Raw genomic sequence first — 23,476 nt, 5'->3', positions numbered from 1 at the left:
GCCTCCCCAGCATGGCTGGGCACTTCAAGCCAGCACTGATTCTATGCGGAGTCAACCATACCCTCCAATCTGTAGACCCTAGCAGTCTTCGATGGTTTCCTTGCTGTATAATAGGAGAAGCTCCACATTCATCTTATGCATTTCTTGTCTAGACCTGGAATCAGCCTCTTCTCCAGGAAGCACCCGTTAGTCTCAGGGATAAATGGCATTTTAAACCTCAGTCTGGGCCTTAGCATCCATTTTTTAAATTTTAGTTTGATCTGGTATTGCATGTATTTTTTTAAAATATGGAGGTAAAAAATTTGATTAACCTATGTATTGTAGCATTTACTATGCACCAGGTAGTTTCTGGAAGAAGCTGAACTATAAACAAGCATCGTTTAATGCTACCAAATTTCAGGACCCCAAAGAAGTGGAGGAAGCCATGCCAGGGTATTCGTGCAAGGAGGTCCCAGGGAATGCTTGAGGACAGAAGCTCTGTGCATGATGGGTGGGGAAACCTAGTACCCCAGCTGGAGCCCAGAGCTCCGAGGTCTCGGTGGCCATTGCTGGTGAGGGAGAGATGCTCAGGAGCAGGATGATGCCGGGTAGCAAGGGCAGGTGACTCTGGTTGCCATGTTTACCTGCTCAGGTGGCCCTGGGGACTGAGGGCCGGCAGGAGGAGCTCAGCTGAGCTTTCTGAGTGGCCTCTCTCGCTACCTCCTCAGGTGTAACCTGACTTATGCACCGACAGGTAGGAGTCTCAGGGGCCAGCAGGGAATTCTGAGCATTGCATTGCAGTTAACCCTGGTCTACCCCCACCCCTCACACAAGGAAACTGGAGTGGCTGATTTTGCCTCAGTGAATGAGGACTGAGAAAACAGTATAGAGGGAGGGGGCAAAGCTCCAGCAGGAGCCCTGGGCACTGCCCATCGGGCAAGTTTTGTGCATAACAGGGCCCTGGGTCAGGGGTTTGCCTAGGACTGGCTGCATTTCTCAAGAGCCGCTGGCCACAGGTTCAGGCTCCGTGAGAAGCAGGCCCCTTCCCCATTCCACGGCTCAGGGGGTCCTCCAAGTCTCTGCAGCCATCGCCAGAGCCATGGGTGATAGCTCTGGCCTCTGGTGGAATGTGAAGCTCCTGGCCTCTAGATTTGAACTCTGAAACTTAAGCCTCAGTTTTCTCATTGGCAAAATGGGACACTAAGAATGCCATCATGGGGCTGCGGTGATAACAGATGGGCTGACGTATCCCAGTGGCCTTGCAGAGGCCCGGCAGTGGTAGGGTCTCAGAAAGGACTAGGCCCATTCTCCTGTCATTGAATTAGAGAAGCCAGGCACCTGTGTACCCGGCATGTGTCTCCCTAAACTCAAACACCTCCAGGAGCGAGGCAGATACCCCACATGTGTGAAGCAGCAGCTATGAGACAGCAAGGAGGGGACAAAGTGGACAGAGCATGCCCAAGGGCCTCCAGGCAGTGGCTGCCAACCTTTCCTGATGCCACCCTGTTCACAAACAAACAAGGGCCAGAACGACAGTCTCCCAACATTCAGGAGGACCCTGAGGGTAGGTCTAAGCCTCTCTGGCCTCCAGTCTCAGAGCAGCCTGGTTGGGCCCTGGAAACAGCCTTTCTCCAGCCAGGAGCAGAGCCCCTGTCTGGACACATTGTCTGAGAGCCTCAGGGCTTGGTCTGGAGTCCAGTGGGAACTGATGAGTTCCGGCAGGACAGGCTGGCACCTGGGCTGAGCCCCTCTCGTCAGCCAGAGGCCTGCCCCTGGGGACGGGTCCGGGTCTGCTCCAGCGGCACTTCGTAGTTCTGAGAGCCCCAGCGGAGGCTGGTGGAGGGCCAGGGAGATGAGGGAACCAGTTTACCCGCCTGCTGCCCCTACCCCAGAGGTAAGGGCTGCTCTGTGGGGTGCCTTCCATCAGAGGGAGCCAGAGAGACTGGGACCGGGGGCTCTCCCAGAACGTGTCCGTGCAGTGGTACAGAGAAACCGACTCTAGAGGTACCGAATCGGGGACTAGCTGCTGTTTACTGAGGGGCACTGGGCAAGATGCTTTACATACATAGCACCTCTAATTCTCCAAGCAACTCCACAAAGAAGTTATTATTTCCTCTAAATTATAGCTGAAACTCAGTTTCTAAATTATAGTTGAGACACAAAGCTAGGATCACACAGCAAACAAATGCTAAATCTAGAGTTAAAATTAAAGAGGTGGGTCTTCAAAGAGCCCCCACCCCACATCTGTAAGGTCCTCAGCCTCTGGGCTGAGCTCCCACAAGGATGAGACTGGTTCTGGGCAACTCATCCCAGACACCAGGGAGCACATGGTTTCTGAGACTTCCTGACCTCAGAGGGAAGCCCTACGGGTTCTTCACAAGCCCAGCACACAGGAATCCATCCCGCCTTCCTTGTTAGGTGCCAGAGAGGAAGGACCAGTATTTGTTAATAAAATGAGACGATGGACTCATTTTATGAAAGGGTTTTGTGAATTGCCAGGTGCTAAGCAAACTCATGTGATTGCAACTTATTTTTCTTTGCGTACCAAGAAATAATGAGTTTGGATTTCTGTGTTTAATCCTTCTTTGGTGAAGTTATACAATAGATTGGTCAAGCTCCATGGTTATGGTTTAGACAACTCGCTTTCACCCAGCACAGTGAAGAACAAATAGTTCGTAGTTATACATTCCCTAAGAGGTGCTTCCCAACTTCAGCTCCAAGGAGAGGCTTTTGTTCTTACAGATTTAACTACCACGTGCATGTCACCTTTTAAGGAAACCAAGTTAGGCAGTGAGTCTGAATTCTATCACCCTTTGAAGAGCTGTGCAAGCTCAAAAGAAGCTCTGGAACTTACTCTGAGCTTCACATATGTCAAGAAAAGATTTGAAGTTAATGGATACAGAGAAGATGCTGGTTAGAAAGTTAAGTGAAGAAATGTCTCTTTTCCTTCAAGAGTCCTTTTAAATATTATACTCTGCTTTTAAAAAAGGCAATGTAACCACAATTTGAACATTATGAAATGACTATCAGCACATCTGCAGTCATATTCTTCACCCAGGGCGGTCAGTTCATTCCACTGTGGCCCAAGTCCTCTCTTCGGTGTGCTTTGCCTCCCGAAGTGCCCACCATGGTGGTTTTGGCTGTTCTGCCCAGGATGTGGAGCTAGAAGCAAGTTCTGTCATAATTGCTGCTTACGGCTGGATAAAGTCAGGGATACTGATGCACCATAGTTTTTAAGCGGCCGCTGTAACGTTGGACAGCTAGATTGCTTCCAGGATGTATCAGAGCAAGTTTCTGCACCTTAGTTTTTCAATTCCTGTTTCCAATTTCCTTCCCATGCGGTTTCCAGAGATTCCAGGCATCTGGCAGCTTTCACAAGGCACTTAGCCTCCACCCAGAAGAAAAAGGGGCCTCCTGCCCAGAGAGAAGCCAGCTGGTGTCTCCACACGGGGCTGCCTCTCTCTGCAGCTCTGTGGCTGGTCGCTGGCTCTATTCTTTTCCTTCCCCAACTGGTTGTTTGGCAGGAGGAGGTTAAAGTACCTCTGGTTTAGCTTCTGGGAAAAGAGCCAAGGGCGTGGGCGAAAGAAACCCCGGAGACCCTGCTGCGGCCTTCTGGCGATTTCCAGCAGCCAGCGCAAGGCCTTACATAGGACAGCCGCTTGGCCCCAGCTGACATCCGACTCCATCAGCCCTGATTTCAGGTCCAGTCCCTGCCCTTCCCATCACTGGGGTCCCTTCCTTGACCAGCCCACAAAGTAAGTCTACCATTTGGAAGACTGTTTAAGTACCTCCCTTCCAAGAAGTCTTCCAGGGTTATGAGAAGAGTAAGTAACATGGGATTCTGCCCAGTGCACACAGACACACACACACTCACACAAGCACACGCGCATGCACACACACCCTCCTCATTCCCTCCAGATAAAAGCACTTGTCAGAAAATGAGATGTGTTTGGCATCCATGACTAAAGCTTAGGGCATATGTGCCCAGGGGCTCCTGTCTGGTTTGTGGATGTCACAGAGGCAGCAGTGGGCAGGAGAGGAAAGAGCCCAGGTCATCGTCCTGGCTTTGTCCCTCACTTGCCCAGCAGCACCAGCAAGTCGTTGCCCTTTCTGAAGTGATTATCTCAGCAGGTGAGGGGGTAAAGGGCATCCAAGCCCCTTGCTGCTCTGGAACTCTCGGTGGAGCTGCCCAGGGATGAGAGAGGGGTGTATGGTGTGGGAGGGGATCCCTGCGGCGCCCCCAGCCCTGCAGTGCACAGCCTTGCTCCCGCTCCGGCTGGAAGCACCCGAGAACACACAGGAGCCTGCCTCCCCCACCCCCACGGTCGGCCCTGAGCCCTGGGGCTGGCACTAACTGCTGCCTTATAAGCCCTTGTTAGGGAAATGAGTGCTGGCAGGGATGTGCAAGGGGGGTGGATGTGCCCAGTAAAAAGCAGGGCACTTAGAGCTCCTACTGGCCTCCTGTGAATCCCAGCCATTTATGAGTCCAGCAGAGAACACACTGGGGCAACAGACTTCCAGAAAAAGTTGTTTGTTGCCCTTTGTGTGCTGCACCAAGGCCTCCACTCTGACTTGTGGGGAAGGATGCACTAGGTCACCCGGACTCTTGTTCAGGGCGTGTCTTCTCTATAAAAAGTGGCTGTGGGAGGAGACACATTACTGAGGCGGAGCCCCACGGACCACAGCAGCACTCCCTCTCAGCTTCACTCTGTGGCTGGCCTGTCAGCATCAGGGAGGTGGCTGCCCAGAGAGGTAGCCCGGCTGTGCAGAGCAGAGCTGCCCAGGACCCAGCAGGGCAGAGGGCCCGGGCATCCAGAAAGAGGGATGGTGGTGGCTGGAGAGAGGGGCTGAGGAGACACACTGTCCAAAGGGAACCGGTCAAGTTTACAGTGGAGTGAAAAACCCCTTATTCAACTTGTCTACAAAACTTTCAGAAAACTCTGGTTCAGGGAGCACCTCTTCCAGAGACTGAGGGAGGTGTGTGCCCTGTGGTAAGGGTTGCCCAGAACAGGGGCCGAATCTGCACACTGGGGTTGCAGCCAGGGGTACCGGGCCCAGCCCTATGCTCCAGTGGTTGTGTCCCTGCAACAACCTGCACCACCTCCCTGTTGCTAATGGCTCTTCCTACGCATCATTCTTCTTGAGCTGTTGGTGGCATTTAACATCACAGACCACCCCTATATTCTTAAACTTCCCTTTCTGATTCTTCCAGAAGCAGAGCCTAGGACAGGGACTTGGGTGCAGATCCTAGGACTTGGGAAGTGATCTGGGAAGGGAAAAAAGGGCGCAAAGAGTGAGACAGGATGAAGGAAAAACCAGCCTAAGGTCACTGCTGAGGGCAGCAGGGTAGATTCCCTGGGGACATCCTGGGAATGGCAGCGGCATGCCTTCCAAGAACTGACCGTGATGGGCAGGAGCCGAGCATTCATCTGCTGGCTCCCATCCCCATGGGCTGAAGATTGTTCCTGGCGGTGCTGAGGGCCCGCCTGCATTCACATGTGGGCCCAGGGGGCTCCCTCGGCCTCAGGGGGTTGTGAACTTGAGCTGGGATGGTGTCAGTTAAAGGAACCTCTGCCACCAGAGCTGCCCTCAAAGCAGATGAGGGCCAAGGGGGTGTGATGGGGGCACGGGAGGCATTGCTGCTGCCCCCCACCCCCACCCATCTCACCCCTGACACAAACCCTTCCTGTCTTTCCAGGGAAGTTTCTTATGGCCTGTTGTCGATAAATATATGCTAACTCTGCTTGAACTCTACTGCCTTTTCTGTTCACAGTCCAATTTTTCCAGGTCCACCAGACAGTGTCAGGATGCTAGGGGGACCCATTACCACAGGGTGCTCACTTAGCACTCCTTTGTATGGACTTTGGTGGGAATGCAGCTGAATAGGCACATGGTGTGAAGTCCCATGGCTTTCTCAGCCTCTCCTTGTTGCCTGTGTGCGTCAGCCCCGGGTTCTCTTCTTTTCTGGTCCTGTGTGGTCTGAGCCTGCTCACCTAGGCCCAAAGTTGAACTTCTTCCCTGACCCTGATGGCCCCTGGGTCTTTATCTTTATGTGCAGAAACTCTACCTCCAGTCTGCCCCAACCTCTGGATGTTACCCCTCACCACCCTCCAAGCCAGAATTTCTGAACAATTCCACCCACTCCCTCATTCTCCAGGCATAGCCCCAGCCACTGCCTGTGGTTGGGCAGTGGACTAGCTGCCTGGCTGCACTGGACTCACCAACATTCTTCTTTGGGAACTGACCTCAGGATCTGCGAAGATCCACATGGAACATTCAGGCCCATGTGTGACAATTTGTTACATTCTGCACTGTCACACCTTCTCCCTCATCTTTCACTAATATCACCTGTCTTGTTCCCCAGGCCCCAGGATACCCCTCCATGGTCTCACGTCTGTACTTACCCAGAGGGCCCACATCATCTGTGCCACTTCAGGTTTTGTTCCCTCTATGTGGTGCCGCACGTGTGACCCCCACTTCCCATTGATTTTTCCATCCCCCAGCTTCCCCCGAGAAGCCTTTCCAAGTCAAGGGGAAGGAGCTCCCCTGCTTTCTTAGGCCTATATTGCCTGGACCAGGATGTAGAAGGCCCAGGCTCCTGGGCCTTGCTCTAATGGTCCCCCAATTTACCCCCACCCCGCATGTGCATACTCTGACGTCTCCTTATGTCCATTCCTGCCTAGCTATGTCTGTTGTCTGTGGGTCCCTGAGCCCATAACAATTCACCTCTCAGGGTTCTTTCAGGGCCAGGAGGGCGTGTGGCACCGCTTAGCACAGGCTCAGGGTGCTCTAGGTACCACCTTCTTTAAATCATGTGCATGACAAACATGAGTAGGCATGTGCTTGGCTTGGCCTCACTGCCCTCAGGAAGCTCTCCCGGGACGCAGGACCACGTGCTCAGGAAAGAGTACGAAGCTCAGCCGATTCTCCTGATTCGCAACAATGTTCTAACAGTCACTGCAAACACCGAGTCAGCCAGAATGGAACCACTGCTCCTAAGGGAAGTACAGGGTTAGGTTCCTGAGAGCCCCTGGTCATGACATTTTTGTCAGCCAATCAATACATGACCTTGTTTTATGTGTATTTCTGTTTAAAGGCACTTTACTTATATATATTGTTAATTTATTAACATTGAGCTCACTCTAACTCATACTTAACCAAGCTGACATAACACACGGATTTTCTCCGTAAGGCACATCACACCCTTTTTGGGCTTAGGAGCAGCAGACAGTCCTTAGCACTGCATGGGGACATGTTAAACAGTGAAGTCACCAACAAAAAGCACAAAGGGCAGAAAGTGTGACACTAACTAGACCATGAAAAGGACACTTGTTTACGACAGGAGAGCTGAAACGGGGAGGCAGAGGGTTTCCTGGCTCAGCCTCAGTGGGGAATGTGCTCACCGTGCAAGCCCAGTTTTTTGACACTTTGCACATGTCCGGAATGAGCACAAAAGTGCTGTTGAGTATGGACCTGGGGGTTACAAATAAATTTTAGTCAATAGGTAAATTTGCAAATATGGAATCCATGAATAACGAGGATTGGCTGTATGTACAGAAGTAAGAATGAAGCTTCACAAAGTGGTGAGGAGGGGGAAGATGGGGAGACATGAAAATTCATGAAGTTTTATTTATCACTGGGGCTAAGTTTTGAGGAACAAGTAAGACTTTCCCAGGTGGGAGGGCTTTTGGGGCAGAGTGTGCATCATATGCAAAGCCGTGAGACAGGATGGGGTGATGTGACTGTTTTCTTTGGGATGAAGATGGAACGCCTGGGAGGGAGCTTGTCCAGAAGAGCTCCGATCTCCAGGAGCCCGGGCAAGGGCAGGCAGGTCCCACTCCCATCCCTTCTCACACGGTTTTGTCCTAGTTAGGGTAGTGCCAACTGCATGTCAGAGAAGGCACAGGTCTTAGCAGCGTGACCCAGTACATGCCTCGCACATATTGGAGTTCAGCCTGGGTGACAGGCAGGCAGCCTTCCCCATGGTAATATAGCAACCTAGACGCCTTCAAAATGTGGATCCGCCATCCTCTAGGGCCTCACAGTCCTTGCTGACCATCAGCAAGTGGGAAAAGAAGGTAGGTGGAGGGTGGCAAAGGTTATTTCTATAAGCCAGGCCCTTTAGTGACCCACATCCTTTCCGCCCACCTTCCATCCTCACATGGCCCCACCTACATGTGAAGAGGGCTGGGTGATGAAGTCGCTGGTTGGGCAGCTGCTTCCCAGAAACATGTCTACACTCTGTCAGAGGGTCACGGATCTCGGTGGACAGCAAGTTGTTTCTGCCACAGGCCCTCAGATTAGTCTGGCAAACCACAGGGAAGAAGCCAAAACAAGTCACTAGTGAGTGAGTTCTGCGTAAAAGGGGCAGCAAGGTGCTGGCCACGCATGGTAGATGGTCAGGAAACTCCTTGTGAGTGAATGAATGGGAAATGCATTACAGCTTTCTCCTTCGTTCTCTTTAGTTTTTTTTTTTTTTTAAACATAAAAGGCCAGACAGAGGAGAGGGGAAAGAAGGAGACAGAAAGAGAGCAGGGGCTTCAGCTTGCAAGCCTTCAGGGGGAAGGTGAGCATTCTTGTTTTTCCTGTAGTCAGTACAAAGCTTCCTTTACCTGGAGAAAGAAAGTGGCCCCAGGAGAGGGAAGAGGGCTATGGAAGAGAAGAGGTGTGGATAAATGCAAGTCTGGTCTGTACCTGAATATTATGTTGGTTTAATTCAGTCTCACTCAGGATTTGGGCTACGCAGTCTTTTGACAGGACTCTGAAAACCCAATGCATGACCGAGGGGTCAGAAATAGTTTGGGCATGGTCCGCACAGCCTGGGAGGAAGCCAGGGAGGCGGGAACAGGAGGACACCCCTGTACATGCAGCAGACATCAGGGGTCAGCACTCCTCTCCAATCTCCCTGCACTTCTAAGCCAGCCTTGCACCCAACAGCTTCGTAATTCCACATCTCCAGTTATTAATCAAACACCATCTGTGAGGCAATGTCACGGGCCCCACTGGTGTTTCTCCGTTTGAATGGTCAAATGTTTAACCATGCTTCAGCAACTTCTGCTGATGCCAAAGGAGAGAAAAAACCACCATCACCTTCTCTCTCTAGTACAAATTGACACTCAGCATGGATAATCACAAAGCCTCCACAGGCTAAGGAATCAAAGCAAATTAGCAGCCAACACAAACAGCAAGCCCACTTTGAGCAATGGTGTCATGGCAGAAGGCAGGCAGGGGAGGGGAGATGGGTGGAGATGACCCCCCTCTCTGGGCATTGGCATCAGTGAAAGTGCTGGGAAGGGACCAGCTGTGTCAGGAGGGAGGATGCAAAACCCCTGGTGGTCTGTGTGCATGGTCCCCAAGTTAGGAGTCTTGAGAACTCACGCCTGGCCTTGGCACATTGCTGCAATGGAATCTTCCAAACCGATGGTCGGAACACTGACCCATATGCTCTCGTTGCACTCATTGTGCGGGTTTGTGCGTGAGGGAAAGGGCGGTGTTAAGACTAATGCATGGCTGTAGAAATGGGGTGAATTTTTTCATTCAAACAAAATGCTCTGTAGCAGACCCAAGATTGTACAGCAGGTAGATAAAAGCCTGTAGCCGCAAACCCTACTTCTGACCCTCGGAGCCTTGGCTGGAAGTGTGGCGATGGGGGGAATGGATCACCCACCCCCAGCCGGCTCCTGGCACTGTGCCTGTACAGGATAGTACTTTAGAATGGGTGTCTTATGAAGAGTGTGTGACTTGGTCACTAGCCTCTTCTTATGGCTTCTAGCAACTTTCCCAAATGGAGGGCAGTGGCTTCTTGTCCTGCCGCTCTTCCCCTGACATGGAAATGCCCCTGGGGAAGTGCCAGGATGGCGGTGGGATGCTTGGAGGTAGGGACTCCTGGTTACCTCCCCAGGTTGCTCTGGCCTTAGCTGGCCCTGGGGTGGAGGCCACTTGGGGACTGTGGGTCAGAGGAGGTCGGCTTCAGCTCCCCAAGATGTGGACATCAGCCCTCCCCAGGAACCCCTCCCCATCTGTGGAACTGTTGAGCTGCAAACTGGTGAAGAAGTGTGTGACCTAGCTCCAGATGCAAGATCCCTGTTTGAGAAGCTGCCTGAGGAGAGCAGGCAGATATGCCTACTGGGTCCGGCCACAGAGGAAGCACAAAGTGGCGGAGAGCCCAGGGAAGGGAAATCAACACACGCAGGCAGGCAGGTAGGCAATCCGAGTCAGCCCATCAGGCAGAGTTTAATTTCTTCTTGGCTATGCTGTCTGCTGATTTTCAGCACAATCAGGACGAGATGTGTCCAGAAGTCACTGCATGACCTGGTTTCTGGTACAGCATCACCTGAGCTATGTTATAACACAGCAGAGTGCCCAGGCCCCTCCCAGGGCAAGAGGCCCCTGGGTCAGTGCTCCGTGGTGCCTGTAGGCGCAGGCTGGCCTACATGTGGTCCACAGCCACAACAGTCTCCAAGCGACAGAGAGGCTAGAGCACTGAGACAGGCAGGAGGCCCAGACGTGAGTGTGGGACATCAACGCCGGTGAACAGCCGCAGGAGGCCTGTGCCAGCCCTCCCCGTTACCTTGAGTATCTCAAAATATCCTCACCGTCCATGTTCCTTCTTCTCCCTGTATTATTTCCTCAGCCTCACCCCTCCTCCAGAAAGTCAGAACTTTCTGCACTTGAACTTGCCTTAAAGGAAGGAGAGAATTTCCATTAACAAAAGGAGCACAGGTAAGGCTGTGGTGACATATCTTTGCAGGCCCCTGCCTCCGGGACCCAGCACCACCCCTCTCCTGGTGGAGCAGGTAGGTGGGAAGAGGTGAGCTCCCGCTAGGAGCTGGCCACCGGCTCGCTGGAAGCACCTGCCTGCAGCAGGGCTGCCTCGGGCTCTGCGGAGGACGAGCCTGGTCTTGCCCCTCAGGTTTGGGCCGCCTGAATGCGGCTGGGGCAGGGGAGACCCGAGGAGACCACGTGGAGGCAGGTGCTCTCTCAGAGTCCGTGTCAGGTCAGATCTCCCTCCCGAGATAATACAGCCAGAGGTGAAAGAGGCTTAGGTGGTCTCCCAGCAACCGCGGATCAGGACGCGCCAGCCTCCTGGGTGCCTCAGAGGAACTGTGCAACCTCCTGGGACGCGCACACGCCAGCGCAGCCTGCGTCCCTCCTCTGGTTAGTGATTGTTTTCCCAGTGCAATTTCTGAGAGACAGAAAGAGAGGAAAACCCAGGAGCAGCAGCTGGCCGCTGGAGGAAGAGCAGGGGGGCTCAGCATGTAGTCTTCCCAACACCGTGCCCCGCCTCCCCCAGGGCCCCCGACCTGCCCGCTTTTCCCTGAAAAGACCCAGACGCTCCATTCTCCCAGACTGGGAAGCAGAGAGAGGACCCCTGCCTGACCTTTCATCTCAGCAGAGGCTGACCTCAGAGAGCCAGGTAAGAGGAGACGGTGGCTTCCCACCGGTACCCAGAGAGCAGCCGCACCCTTAGAAGTTAGAGGCAGGACTGAGCCTGGAGCTTCAGGGCTGCGGCAGACTGGGGACAGCCTGCTGAGTCCAAATCTAGGGCACAGGGGGAGTCTGTCAGTCCTCAGCTGTTCCACAAAGGTGGGTGAGCTCCACCGTGTCCTTGGGGCCATGGCCTGTCCTGGGCGGACACAGGTTTCGTCCGCTCTGGAACCAGCAAGTCTGTCTGGGAGGCCCCAGCCCCAGCATTTTCTTTCCTACTTGTACAGGGAGGATGCAGGCAGGGGGAAGAGAGGTGAAACCCCAAAAAGAGATTCTGCCATCATTGTGGGAACTGTGACTTGAGCACCATGAAGCCTGAGGCCCAGAATCAGGACAGAGCAGCGACCACACCGTGTGGGGCTGTGTGGGCCTCGGCCCTGGGCCGCAGAGCCGCCTGTGGGTCCCTGCTAACGCACCCTGGGGGTGGCCTGTGTGGGGTGGTGGTGGACTGCCCCTGGGGGAGGATCAGGGTAGAGTTTCTTGGGGATCAACCTCTCTGATTATGGTCAGTGGAACCTGAGCCCCTGCTGGTAGCACTTCTGCTCAGAGCAAGAAGGACCAAATGCCATTCATTCACCCACCCGTTCATCAGGAATCATATATCAGGTGCCTACTGAATGCCAGCAAATTCAATAAATACAGCCCTTGCCCTCATAGCCAGCGGGGAGGACAGAAAAACACCCAAAAAGTGAGAGACATGTTTGTCACAGATGCCATGACAGTGGGGCCTTGTGCCAGGCACTGGCAGGCACACAGCCTAGTGGGGGCGTGAGGGGCAGGCTGCAAGGAGGAGCCCACCCGTGAGGTGAGTCTTGAAAGATATGCAGGCATTTGTCAGGTGGGTGGAGGCCCCCAGGTCAGCAGGTCAGGCTGAGTCACACCTGGGTTGGTGGATTATAGGTTATTTTTCTATGATGCCAAAGAGAAGGTCGTTTGTCATCTGTGGGGCCTTGGACCCTGGCAAAACGGGGCACGGAGGAAGTTCAGTGAGAGGAGGGAGCACCTACTCTTGCCCCTGCTTTGAGGCCTCCGCGCATTCGGAGGGCCTGGCTTCAGCACAGCCACCCTGCCCGGGTGAAGCACTGGGTGCTCTGGGGCCACTGTGCTTTCCGCTCGCTCTGTCCCCACAGGCTGGGGCCTGCGAGGACCTGGCCGGCCGACACCCAGGTCAGCTATAAGAGCTCAGCTTCTGAGGAGCCTGGGCGGGGCTCCCTTTGTGCCGAGAAAATAGCCTCCCGGCAGGAACTGCACCATCCTTCCCTGGTTGGCCCCGGGGCGGGCTGGTGGCCTTGGTGCTCACCGGAGGCAGGGGAACCTCTCCTGTCTTCTGCAGGGGGCTCAGAGCCTTGCTTTCAGCCCCAAGGGCACACTGGTTGTTCCCACCTCTGAGGCAGCCCCGGTGCCCCCCGCTGATGGCTAACTGCCTGGAACCCTCAAGCATGGGGATGGCTTTCCCAGCATATCTAATGAGCTGAGCCGCAGCTGGTGGGGGCATCTCCAGAGGAGCCATGAAAAAGACAGTACCCTCGGGGATGCTCCAAAATAGGACTAAGGCAGAGCTCAGAGAGTGTGGGGGTGGAAAGGGTAATGAGGGGGAGAGGAGCAGAGAATGAACCAGGAGGGGTGCAGGTGAGTGACAACAAAGGGCCTGTAGAACATGCGAGGCTCTCCTGCCGGTGAGGGCAGACCCTGCTTCCAGTGCCCGGGCTTTCCTTCACCCCGGAGCTCAGCCTTCCGGATGCTGCAACGGAAGCCAGAGACCGGAGACGCCAGCCACAGGGTTGGGGGTCAAGCTTGCCCCAAACCAGGGGTCCTTTACTTTTGTGCCACAGACCCCTCTGTGAGGCTGTGAGGCTGGTGGACACATTCTCAGCAAAATGCTTCTAAATGGATAAAATTAAGTTCATAGGATTACCAAAAAACCCAGCTGTACTGAAATGCAGTGCAATTGATACATTTTTAATGAATAATTCAAGATATATTAATATGTGTGCTTCCCCATCAACATGTAAAAATAAAATCTAGTGGCAGGACTAGTAAATACCATGATTTCATACTAGCGATGCGCAAAACAGTTTTTTTCAAGAATAACAGCTTTACAAAGTGTTAGGAAAATGTCTGTGGTCCCTGATGGAGGTACAGTCACAGGGGCTCCATCCGCAGCCCATCCGCACACTGACAGAAATACATGTCAGTTAACAATGGTGGAAATAAAGATTGGTTTTTTTCCTCTCCAAGTTAATAAGCCTCTGGATTCTCCCCACAGGCCCTCGGGTAGGACTCCCTGCCCACAGGGACCGACAGACACAGACCTGGCTGAGCCAAGTCCTTGTTAGTTTAGAAAGCACTTACACGGATGTTATTTTTAGATCCTCACAGTACCATGAAGTAGGAAGCCTACTACCCCATCTTACAGACAGGGAAACTGAGATGCGCAGCCCTGAAGGCGACTTGAACACCCTATGTGACTGTGGCAGCATATGATGCAGAGGGGGTGGGCAGAAGAATTGAACTCAGGTCTTCTCTGCTAAAGGCTGCACCCCCTCCACCACCAGCCTGCCTCAAAGGCAGAGTGGTCTGCCTGCCCCTGCACCGTCCTGCCATTTACAGCAGTGCCCTTCTAGACAGCGGGGCTGTGCCCCGGGTCATGGCCTTCAGCAGGATGGCAAGTGCTTGCCCACCTGTTCTCCTCCCTCCCTTGACCGAGGCTCCTGGGGGAGCCCCAGCCGGGAGCCCCATAACAGGCATGCCACACACCTCCCACCCATGCACACTGAGTCATGAGTGGGTCAGAAGTCAGGCCTGGGATTCCTAGTCCAGACCTCAGACGCTCCCAGCACATGCCACTATCCGTCACCTCCACACGCATGCCCACTTGTGGAGAAATACCATGGCACCGTAGACCATGGGTAGAGGTGCTGGGGAACAGGTCAAGCCCACTGCACAGCGTGGATGCACTCTGAGGGCTTCCTACAAAAAGGGAGTTTGGAGCTACATTTTTTCCAGCCTTTGAATTACAAATATGCTTAAGCATGCAGAAAAATTGGAAGAATAATACAATAGGCACCCATGAATTCCACCCAGATAAAATGATTGTTAGTATTTTGCCATATTTGCCCTGTGCGCATGCACATATCTGTAACATATGTATATCTTCTGACAGGTTTGAATGTAAGATCTTGCAGACATTTTAACACTTCAGCCACGGACACTTCAGCATCACCTGCGATTGGGCTATTTGTCAGTATTTCCCTATAACCATCACACAATTTTAATATATAAGAAAATCAGCACTCATTCCCTAACCTCCAGCTCATATTTAAATTTTCCCAAATGTCCTATTTAAAAAAAAAAAAAAGCAACAAAGCTTCATGCCCTGGGGACAGATTGTAGGTGCTGTTGACTAAATGGGAAGCAGGCACTCCTCCCAGGAAGGCTCTGGAGTCATGGGGGCACTGCCACCAGCCAGGGCTGAGCAGGAGCGTGGGGCCTTGAAGCTCACCCTGAAGAGCCTGGCTCTGCCTGGGGGCTAACCAGGCAAGGCTGGGGGCCTTAGTGCCCAGGGAAGACCACCCTTGCTGTTCTGCTGAACCTTCTTGAGTCTTTATCAGACCACACCCTGGGTCACAAGACAGACCCGCTAGGGGTCTTGGTCAGGGGCAGGTGCTGGGAATGTTCTAGGACGAGCCAACCGCTGCTGGGGTCTGTCCGGCAGGCTGCCTCTCTGACCCTCTTCTCCCTGCCTCCAGCCTTCCCTGCCTCCAGCCTTCCCTCCCTCCTCTGCCCTTAAGCGCTTAGTCAAACCTGCTCAAGAGCCTCCCCGGGGAACAGCTGGCACTAGAGACAGAAATAGCTCCAGAGAAACCTTTTCTTGTCAAAGCCTCCAGCCCTGCTGAGGGGTGGGGGAGGGAAAAGATTCAGAAGACAACCCCTGCCCCCTGAGTCCCCCAAACCCAGGCTCAGAGCCACAGAACCCAGGACTCAGGTGGCATCAGCCCACTGATCTGATTACCCTGCCATCTAAGCACACATCTCTAGAAGTCAACTCAGGTCAGAGGCACAAGCCTTACACCCAGAAAGAGGGACCCCACTTTAGGCTGCACCCTAGCTTTCTCCAAGCCTTACCACACCTGCAGCAAAGAGTGTGGGGGCCAAGGGGATGCGCACACCCTGAAGTTACTTCCCCTCTCTACCAGGCCTTGGGTGCTGAGACCTGGAAACTGCCCAGACAGTCACCCACCCACTTCCAGAGCCTGAGCAGGCCTCCAGCATGGCCCCATCTCCTGAGGGCCAATGAAACAACCCTGGCTGGGCCGAGAGTCACAGAGAGGCATCTGTGAGCAGGGGCGAGGATGGGCCGTGGACATGAAGGCTCGGGTGACCCCACACATTTGCAAGGCCCCTCAAACCGGGAGGAAAGAAGGGGACAGACTGAGGGGGCCAGGAGCTGGCTCAACCCATGCCTCCATGTTCTAGTGAAGAGCTCTGAGTAACCCAAGAATTCTCAGTTTGAATCTTACCCTCCAAGTTGTTAGGAAGATACATTTGACAAGAAAGGAAGCAGAATATATTTCATTTAACAGTTCATGAGCTTCATTGGTAATTTACAAATATTTAGACATATGGTCTGGGAGCTTCCACGTGCGGCATGGCCCTGGTCCCCTTGCAAATGTGTGATGTGCCCTGGCCAGGCCTTGGGGTGGAATATTTGGAGGCCAGTTTGTTGTGGAGACAAAAGTTGCCCTCAGTGAGTCCCACTTCTTTCTTTTCTGCTTCTCCCAGGCTTTCTATTGCCAGCCATTCTCTTCCTGCCTCCTTTCAGCAAAAAGGCAAATACAGACTAAGAAGATAAAAGGCTCTTTTGGGGAGCAACGCTTGCCCCAAACTTCCTCAAAAAGGATCTTAAGAAGGGTGAGACATTTTGGAGTGGGAAGGGGCTCCCTGTACACACACACACACACACAGGAAAAGAGGGAAAGAAAGAGAACAGGATGAAAGTACCACATAGCAACCCTATCCATCCCTCTAGGATTAATCCAAATTAGAATATAAGTATCCCTCCTTTTATTCGTGGATGCCCACTGAGCACCTGCTGGAGGTAGGCCAGCCCCTCAGCTGGCTGCTGGGTCCTGGGTAGGAGGATGCCCAAGACCTGGTTTCTCGCTCAGTCTGGAGAGGGAGATGGACACACAGGCAATCACGGTTCACTGTGACCATGCCGTGATGGAGTAGTACACACGGAGCAGCCTGGGAGCAGAGACAAGGCACCAGGACCTGGTCAGGGGGTCCTGGGGGTCTCCAAAGGAAGCAGAGTGTGAGCTAAGAAGTCAAGTAGGATTTATGCAGGTATTGAGGCAACTGAAGGTGTTCTATGGATAAAGGAAATGTCACACACACACACACACACACACACTGGAATATTCAGCCATAAGAAAGAAGGCAGTTTTGCCATTTACAACAACATGGATGGACTTTGAGAGCATTATGCTATGTGAAATAAGTCAAGCAGAGAAAGACAAATACCATATGATCTCATTTACATATGGAATATTTTAAAAAAATACAAGCAAGTTCATAGACACAGAGAAGAGACTGGTAGTTGCCAGAGGTGAGGGTGGGAAAAATGGGTGAAGGGGGTCAGAATGTACAAACTTATTTATGGTTATAAAATAAGTAAGTCCTGGGGATGTCATGTACAGCATAGTGACTATGGTTAATAATACTGCTTTGTATATTGGAAAGTTGCTACGAGAGTAGACCTTAAAAGTTGTCATCACAAGAAAAAAACATTGCAACTGTGAATGGAATGTTAGCTAGATGGATGGTATTGTGGTAATCCTTTCACAGTATAAACTAACATCAAATCATTATGTTGTATGCCTGAAACTCATGTAATATGCCAATTACACCTTAATTAAAAATAAAGAAAAAGTAAATATTCTAGGTATGAGCAAAGGCTGAAAAGCATGAAAGAGCAGGACATACGAGGGAATGGAAGGTGTGTGGATTGAGGTGATGTTGGGGGAGGCTTGTGGAAAAGGGGAAGCTTGGCAGGAGATGAAGCTGAAGACGTGAACAGGAGCCTCCTGATAAAGGGCCTTGTAGCCATAGTGAGTCATCTGAGTTGGATCTGGAGGACAGTCGGGAACCACTGAAGGCCTTTAAGCATCTCAAGACTTAAACATAGGATGATTTAAAGACCTTCACAGGCCCTTAACATTTTTAGTACTGGAGGTTCCACCCCACATCACATCAAACATCATAAAATAAATACACATTTCAACTATTTTTAATTAAAAAACAGAGTAGTTTTTTAACTATTATTTGGAATTATTATCAATTGATTGATTTCAATTTTTGCAGATTTGTATTTCTATTTTGAAGTCAATGAAATTTTGGTGGGGGGAATGGAGGTGACAGGCCCTTATAGGGCTCACAGACTCCATGCTCTTGTGTCATGGTATCTAATGAAAACCAAACGGTGACATGATCAGATTTATGATTTAGTAAGAACACACTTAAGAAAATAGAGTGGAAAGTGTTGTTCTGTATAGGATTTCAGTTTTGCAAGATGTAAAAGATAGCACAACAATGTGCATACAGTTAGTACTACTGTACTGTATGCTTAAAAATGCTTCAGACGGTAGTTCTGTTATTGGCTTTCTTTAAAACCACAATAAAAGGATGATAGAGTAGAGACTGGATAGGGAAGATCAGCCCTGGGTTGCCAGTTAGGAGGCAGCTGCTATAATATATCTGGCAGATGGTCAAGGCTTGAACTACAGGAAAAAGAGAGAGTGAATAGATTGAGAGAATTATAATACTTAAGTTTGGAGGAATCAACAGGAACTGGATGCTGAATTTGAAAGATGAGGCAAAGGGACACGACAAGGATGGTACATCACCTTGGGCAGCTAGGTCATGCCTACTGTCAGGCTGGGCACCCAGGGGAAGTAGTGGCCAATGGGAAGGAAGAGAGGAGCTTTGGGTTTAAGGTGCAAGTGGAATCTGCGAGGGGAGGTGTCCAAGAAGCATCTGGACACCCTGATCTGGAGCTCAGGAGACAACTGCATCGTGGACTTCTGTTGGGAGCTATCAACATGAGGAAAAATTGGAAATGTGAAAGGATGAGGCTGATTTTAAATGAGAGGAGAGCCTCCATCAAAGCCCCAGGGACCAACAATCCACGCAAGGTCACGGGAAAAGCAACCATAAGCGTTCTGAGAGGGAGTCTCCAGGAGGTGGGCCTGAGCAGGAAGTGAACCAAGGGAGGAGGTAGCCCAAGGGGGTCCAAGGCAGGAGGTGGGCCGAGGCAAACCAACAATAACCCGATCTCATCTTACAAAATTCAAAATGACTGCACAGAGAGGTTAAGCGACTACCTCGAGGCCACCCAGCGGGAGGGCCGGACAGTTCTTCTCACTTGGGGCTCAGTTCTCCTCCCCTCCCTTTCTCTCCCCGCCCTGACCCACAGAGGAGCCCAGGGAAGACGCACCCCTGCCCTGTCTCAGCAGGCCTGCGGGGCATGTCCCTCATCCCCTGGCTCCGGTGGAACGAGGCCCCGCCACGCCTGTCGTCCCGCAGCCCAGCTGAGATGGTGCTGGAGACGCTCATGATGGAGCTGGCGGGGCAGATGCGGGCGGCTGAGCGGCAGCAGTGGCAGCGCGGCCACGCCGTCAGGAAGGTCTGCACGGGGGTGGACTACAGCTGGCTGGCCAGCACGCCCCGGCCCACCTACGACCTCAGCCCCGGCGAGCGACTGCAGCTGGAGGCCGTCTGTGCCAAGATCCGCCCTTCTTACTGCGGGCCGGCCATCATCAGGTAGCCCCGGGCACGGGACCCGAGCGCTGCTGCGCTGCAGCTCCAGGGCGGGCGGCAGCCGCAGGGGCTTGGGGGAGCCGGGACGGGAGCCAGGGGGCGTGCGCGGCCCGGCTATCTGTCAGCAGGACCAAGGCAGCGGGGAGAACCCGACCGCGGCCGTGCAGCAGGCCAGGTCCGGGGCGAGGGGCTCGCAGGGAGGCAGGGGGCGGCTCCTGCAGGCGCACGGCTGGGCAGGGGAACGAACACCCAGGCCCTGGGGCCTTCTGTTCTCCCTGCCCACGTGGTTATTTTCCTCTTTCATCAGTTCATCTTCCAGACCTTCTTAGAAAGATTTCCCCATAAATCTCCCTGCGGGTGCCCAGGGAGACCCCCGGGGTTGGACACCGCCCGCCCGCCCGGGGACCCGTCCCACCGCGCCCTCTCCCTCCGCTCGCGCCCAGGTTCCGGCAGCTGGTGGCGGAGCACGAGCCCGAGGCGCGGGAGGTGTCCCGGCTCTTCCGTTCGGTGCTGCAGGAAGTCCTGGAGAGGATGAAGCAGGAGGAGGAGGCCCACAAGCTGACGCGGCAGTGGAGCCTGCGGCCCCGCGGCGGCCTGGCGCTCGCCCCCTTCAAGACCCGCGCGCGCATCGCCCCCTTCGCCAGCGACATACGGACCATCTCAGAGGACGTGGAGCGGGACACGCCGCCGCCTCCCCGGACCTGGAGCATGCCCGAGTTCCGGGTGCCCAAAGAGGACTGACCCCCGCTCTCCCCTGCCCAGAAACTGAGCTACCTGCGGGAGCGCATGACAGGCTGGTGACGGGGGCCAGTCCTGGAACCTCCCCACCCGCCCTTGACCAGCGTGCCAAAGAGGCGGTCCCATCCCGACATTCCAGTAAGATGGAGCAATCCCTCCCCACCCAACCGCCCTCTCCCATTGGCCACGAGGCCCAGGGTCAGGGCTTGGAGCTGCAAGGGGCCTTCCCTCCCCTGCACAAGTTTGTTGGAACAGTCCCTTCCCAGATGGCAGAGATTCGGGGCCTGACAGACAGACCCAGGGCCCCATCCCCATCTTCGGCTTATGTCTGGAAGGGAAGGAGGGGCCCTGCTTTTGCTGGGGTCTCACCTCAGCTTCCGGGATGTCCCAGTCACCCCCTCCCACGGGGTAGGGAGGGAACTGTTGGGTGTGTCCATTCTCTGCTGGTGACTGGCTGGTCTCCCTCCGGCAGGTGGGTCACAGCCTCATGGGCTGGCAGAGCTGAAAGGGGCCACAAAGACCACTACGAGGTCCACTCTCCACAGTTAGTGAAATGGGGAACCTGAGGCTCAGAGAAGGTCAGACTTCTTATACCTTAAACTGCAGCCACAGCCCCATGGGTGGTGAGATCGTTCATGCATGCATAGTCTCTGCTCTTGAGTTCTTGAGTTCTGGGCTATGACGGGACAGATCCAAAGGCTACACACATCTTCACCTGCCTGTGTCTGACCGACCTCATACTTTGGAACTGACATGGGGGTCTAAGGCAGCTGGGGACAGAGGTAGGTTGCCCTTACCCCATCCCACAATGTCATCAAGTGAGGTGTGACCAATCCCCAGCATCTCCTTCCACAGGTAAAGCTTCTAAGCCTTCCGACTTGCTGCTCTGGAGAGCCCAGGTCTCTGATTCCAGGGCCCCGTCTGTATCTGACCACACCTACTAGTTGGCTTTCTTCAGGGAAAGTGATACCCAAACCCTTAATTGACCTCCAGGCATCTGGGTGAAATGTTCTGGGACAGCCTCACTATAGGCTTCACTGTCCTTCCATTTCTAACATGGATGGACCTTGATGACCGGCGTATGGAGGCTCCACTATGTGGAGTAAAGGAAATCTGTTAGTAGTATAAACTGGTACAACCATTTTGAATAGCAACTTGGCTACATCCAGAAAGTAGAAGTTACTCCTATATATATATATTTACAGAACCCTTATACATAAGAAGTATAATATTCATTGCAATATTGTTTTACATAGTGAAAAAGTAGAAAAAGCTGTAAATGTCCATTGACAGGACAAGAGAGAATTAAACTGAAGTGTATTACACAATGGACTATTATACAGCAGAGAAAAACAAATGCATAAGAACTCAAAGTATCAAAACAGGTAAATCTCAGAACCATAATACTGAGTCATAGAGAAGAGCAAGCTGCAGATGGATACAGATAACACAGGCAGGCATACCTCAGAGACATTGTCGGTTCAGTTCCCGATCACTGAAATAGAGCAAATACCACAATAAAGTGAGTCAAATGAATTTTTTGGTTTCCCAATACATATAAGTTATGTTTACACTATACTATAGTCTATTAAGGGCAATAGCATTATGTCTAAAAAATAGCATATATCTAAATTAAAAAATAATCGCTAAAAACTGCTGGCCATCATCTGACCTTTAAACAAGTCCTGATCTTTTTGCCGGTAGAGCGTGTTGCCTTGATGTGGGTGGCTGCCGACTGACCAAGGGTGCTGATCGCTGAAGGCTGGGGGGGCCGTGGCGATTTCTTAAAATATGACAAGAGTGAACTTTGCCCCATCAATTTGACTCTTACTTTTTTCAGAACAAAACATGGTGCTGTGTGATAGCATTTTACCCACAGTAGAACTTTCAGAATTGGAGTCAGTCCTCTCAAACCCTGCTTGCTGCTTTATCAACTTTATCAATCTTTAAATCCTTTGCTGACATTTCAATAATCTTCACAGCATTTTACCAGAAGTAGATTATATCTCTAGAAGCCACTTCTTCGCTCATCCATAAGAAGCAAGTTCTCATCCATTAAAGCTTTATCATGAGATTGCAGCAATTCAGTCCCATCATCAGCTTCCACTTCTAATTCTATTCTCCTCCTAGTCTACCACGTCTACAGTTACTTTCTGCACTGTCGGCTTGAACTCTTTGAAGTCATCCATGAGGCTTGGAATCAACCTCCTCCAAACTCCTCTTAATCTTAATATTGATACTTTGACATCTTCCCATGAATCACAAATGTTCTTAATGCCATCTAGAATGGGGAATTTTTTTTATTAAGGTATTACTGATATACACTTTTGAAGGTTTCACATGAAAAAACAATGTGGTTACCACACTCACCCATATTATCGTGTCCCCCATACCCCACTGAAGTCACTGCCCATCAGTGTAGTAAGATGCCACAGAGGCACTATTTGCCTTCTCTATGCTACACTGTCCTCCCCATGATCCGCCCCACACCATGTGTGCCTGTCATAATACCTCTCCATCCCCTTCTCTCTCCCTCCCAACCAGCCCTCCCCCACCCCCTTCTCTTTGGTAACCACGAGTCCCTTCTTGGAGTCTGTGAGTCTCCTGCTATTTTGTTTCTTCAGTTTTGCTTTGTTCTTATACTCCACAAATAAGGGAAATCATTTGGCACTTGTCTTTCTCCACCTGGCTTATTTCACTGAGCGTAATATCCTCCAGCTCCATCCATGTTGTTGCAAATGGTAGGATTTGTTTCTTTCTTGTGGCTGAATAGTATTCCATTGTGTATGTGTACCACATCTTCTTTATCCATTCATCTACTGATGGACACTTAGGTTGCTTCCATATCTTGGCTATTGTAAAAAGTGCTGCAATAAACATATAGAATGGGTAGAAACATATAGAATTCTTTCTAGAAGGTTTTCAATTCACTGTGCCCAGATCCATCAAAGGAATCACAGTCTGCCTTATGAAATGCACTTCTTCAATAACAAGACTTGAAAGTTGAAATTACTCCTTGATCCATGGGATACAGAATAGATGTTGTGTTAACGGATGTGAAAACAACATTGACGTCATCATAGTTTACTGAGATTTTTTGAAAGGACTGGCTGAGGACCAAGACTGGGTTATCTGATGGTTCCATTCTAACCCATCATCTTACATGCCTATAGATTTTGTCCATTTGCTGTATCTTTTTCATTTGGGGCTGGAAAAGAAAGCATCCACCCAATTTTCCCTGTTGAAGACATTTTTATCTTGGTACCCACCTCAGGACAGGGCAGGATGGGCCTGTCCTCTGTGGGGCAGCGTGATGTTTCGGGGTGAGGATGGCGGCCCTGCCCTGAGGGCCTGGCTGAGGAGTGGGAACAAAGGGGTTTGTGACAGTGACAGGACATACTCTGAGGTGGGTATGGCAGGCTGGGCCTGTCCTCTGTGGGGTAGGGGGATGTTT

At 52.1% G+C, this 23,476-nt stretch overlaps 1 protein-coding gene and 1 long non-coding RNA gene across 2 annotated transcripts; one reads left to right on the top strand and one right to left on the bottom strand.

Moving 5' to 3' along the window:
• Nucleotides 1-9,818: 9,818 nt before the first annotated feature.
• Nucleotides 9,819-23,361, bottom strand: LOC140844479 (uncharacterized). The gene is made up of 3 exons (XR_012122862.1): nt 23,292-23,361; nt 21,486-21,517; nt 9,819-10,659 (listed from the first exon to the last, which is right to left on the bottom strand). It is a non-coding gene; the product is annotated as an uncharacterized lncRNA (long non-coding RNA).
• Nucleotides 12,617-23,283, top strand: RD3 (RD3 regulator of GUCY2D). The gene is made up of 2 exons (XM_017642987.3): nt 12,617-19,287; nt 19,728-23,283. The coding sequence occupies exons 1-2, from the start codon at nt 18,992-18,994 to the stop codon at nt 20,023-20,025; spliced, it is 594 nt and encodes a 197-aa protein (XP_017498476.2). The 5' UTR covers nt 12,617-18,991; the 3' UTR covers nt 20,026-23,283.
• Nucleotides 23,362-23,476: the final 115 nt, after the last annotated feature.

This window comes from Manis javanica, chromosome 11 (assembly GCF_040802235.1).
Source record: "Manis javanica isolate MJ-LG chromosome 11, MJ_LKY, whole genome shotgun sequence".
NCBI lineage: Eukaryota > Metazoa > Chordata > Mammalia > Pholidota > Manidae > Manis > Manis javanica.
This window is presented reverse-complemented; position numbering and strand designations above follow the sequence as displayed.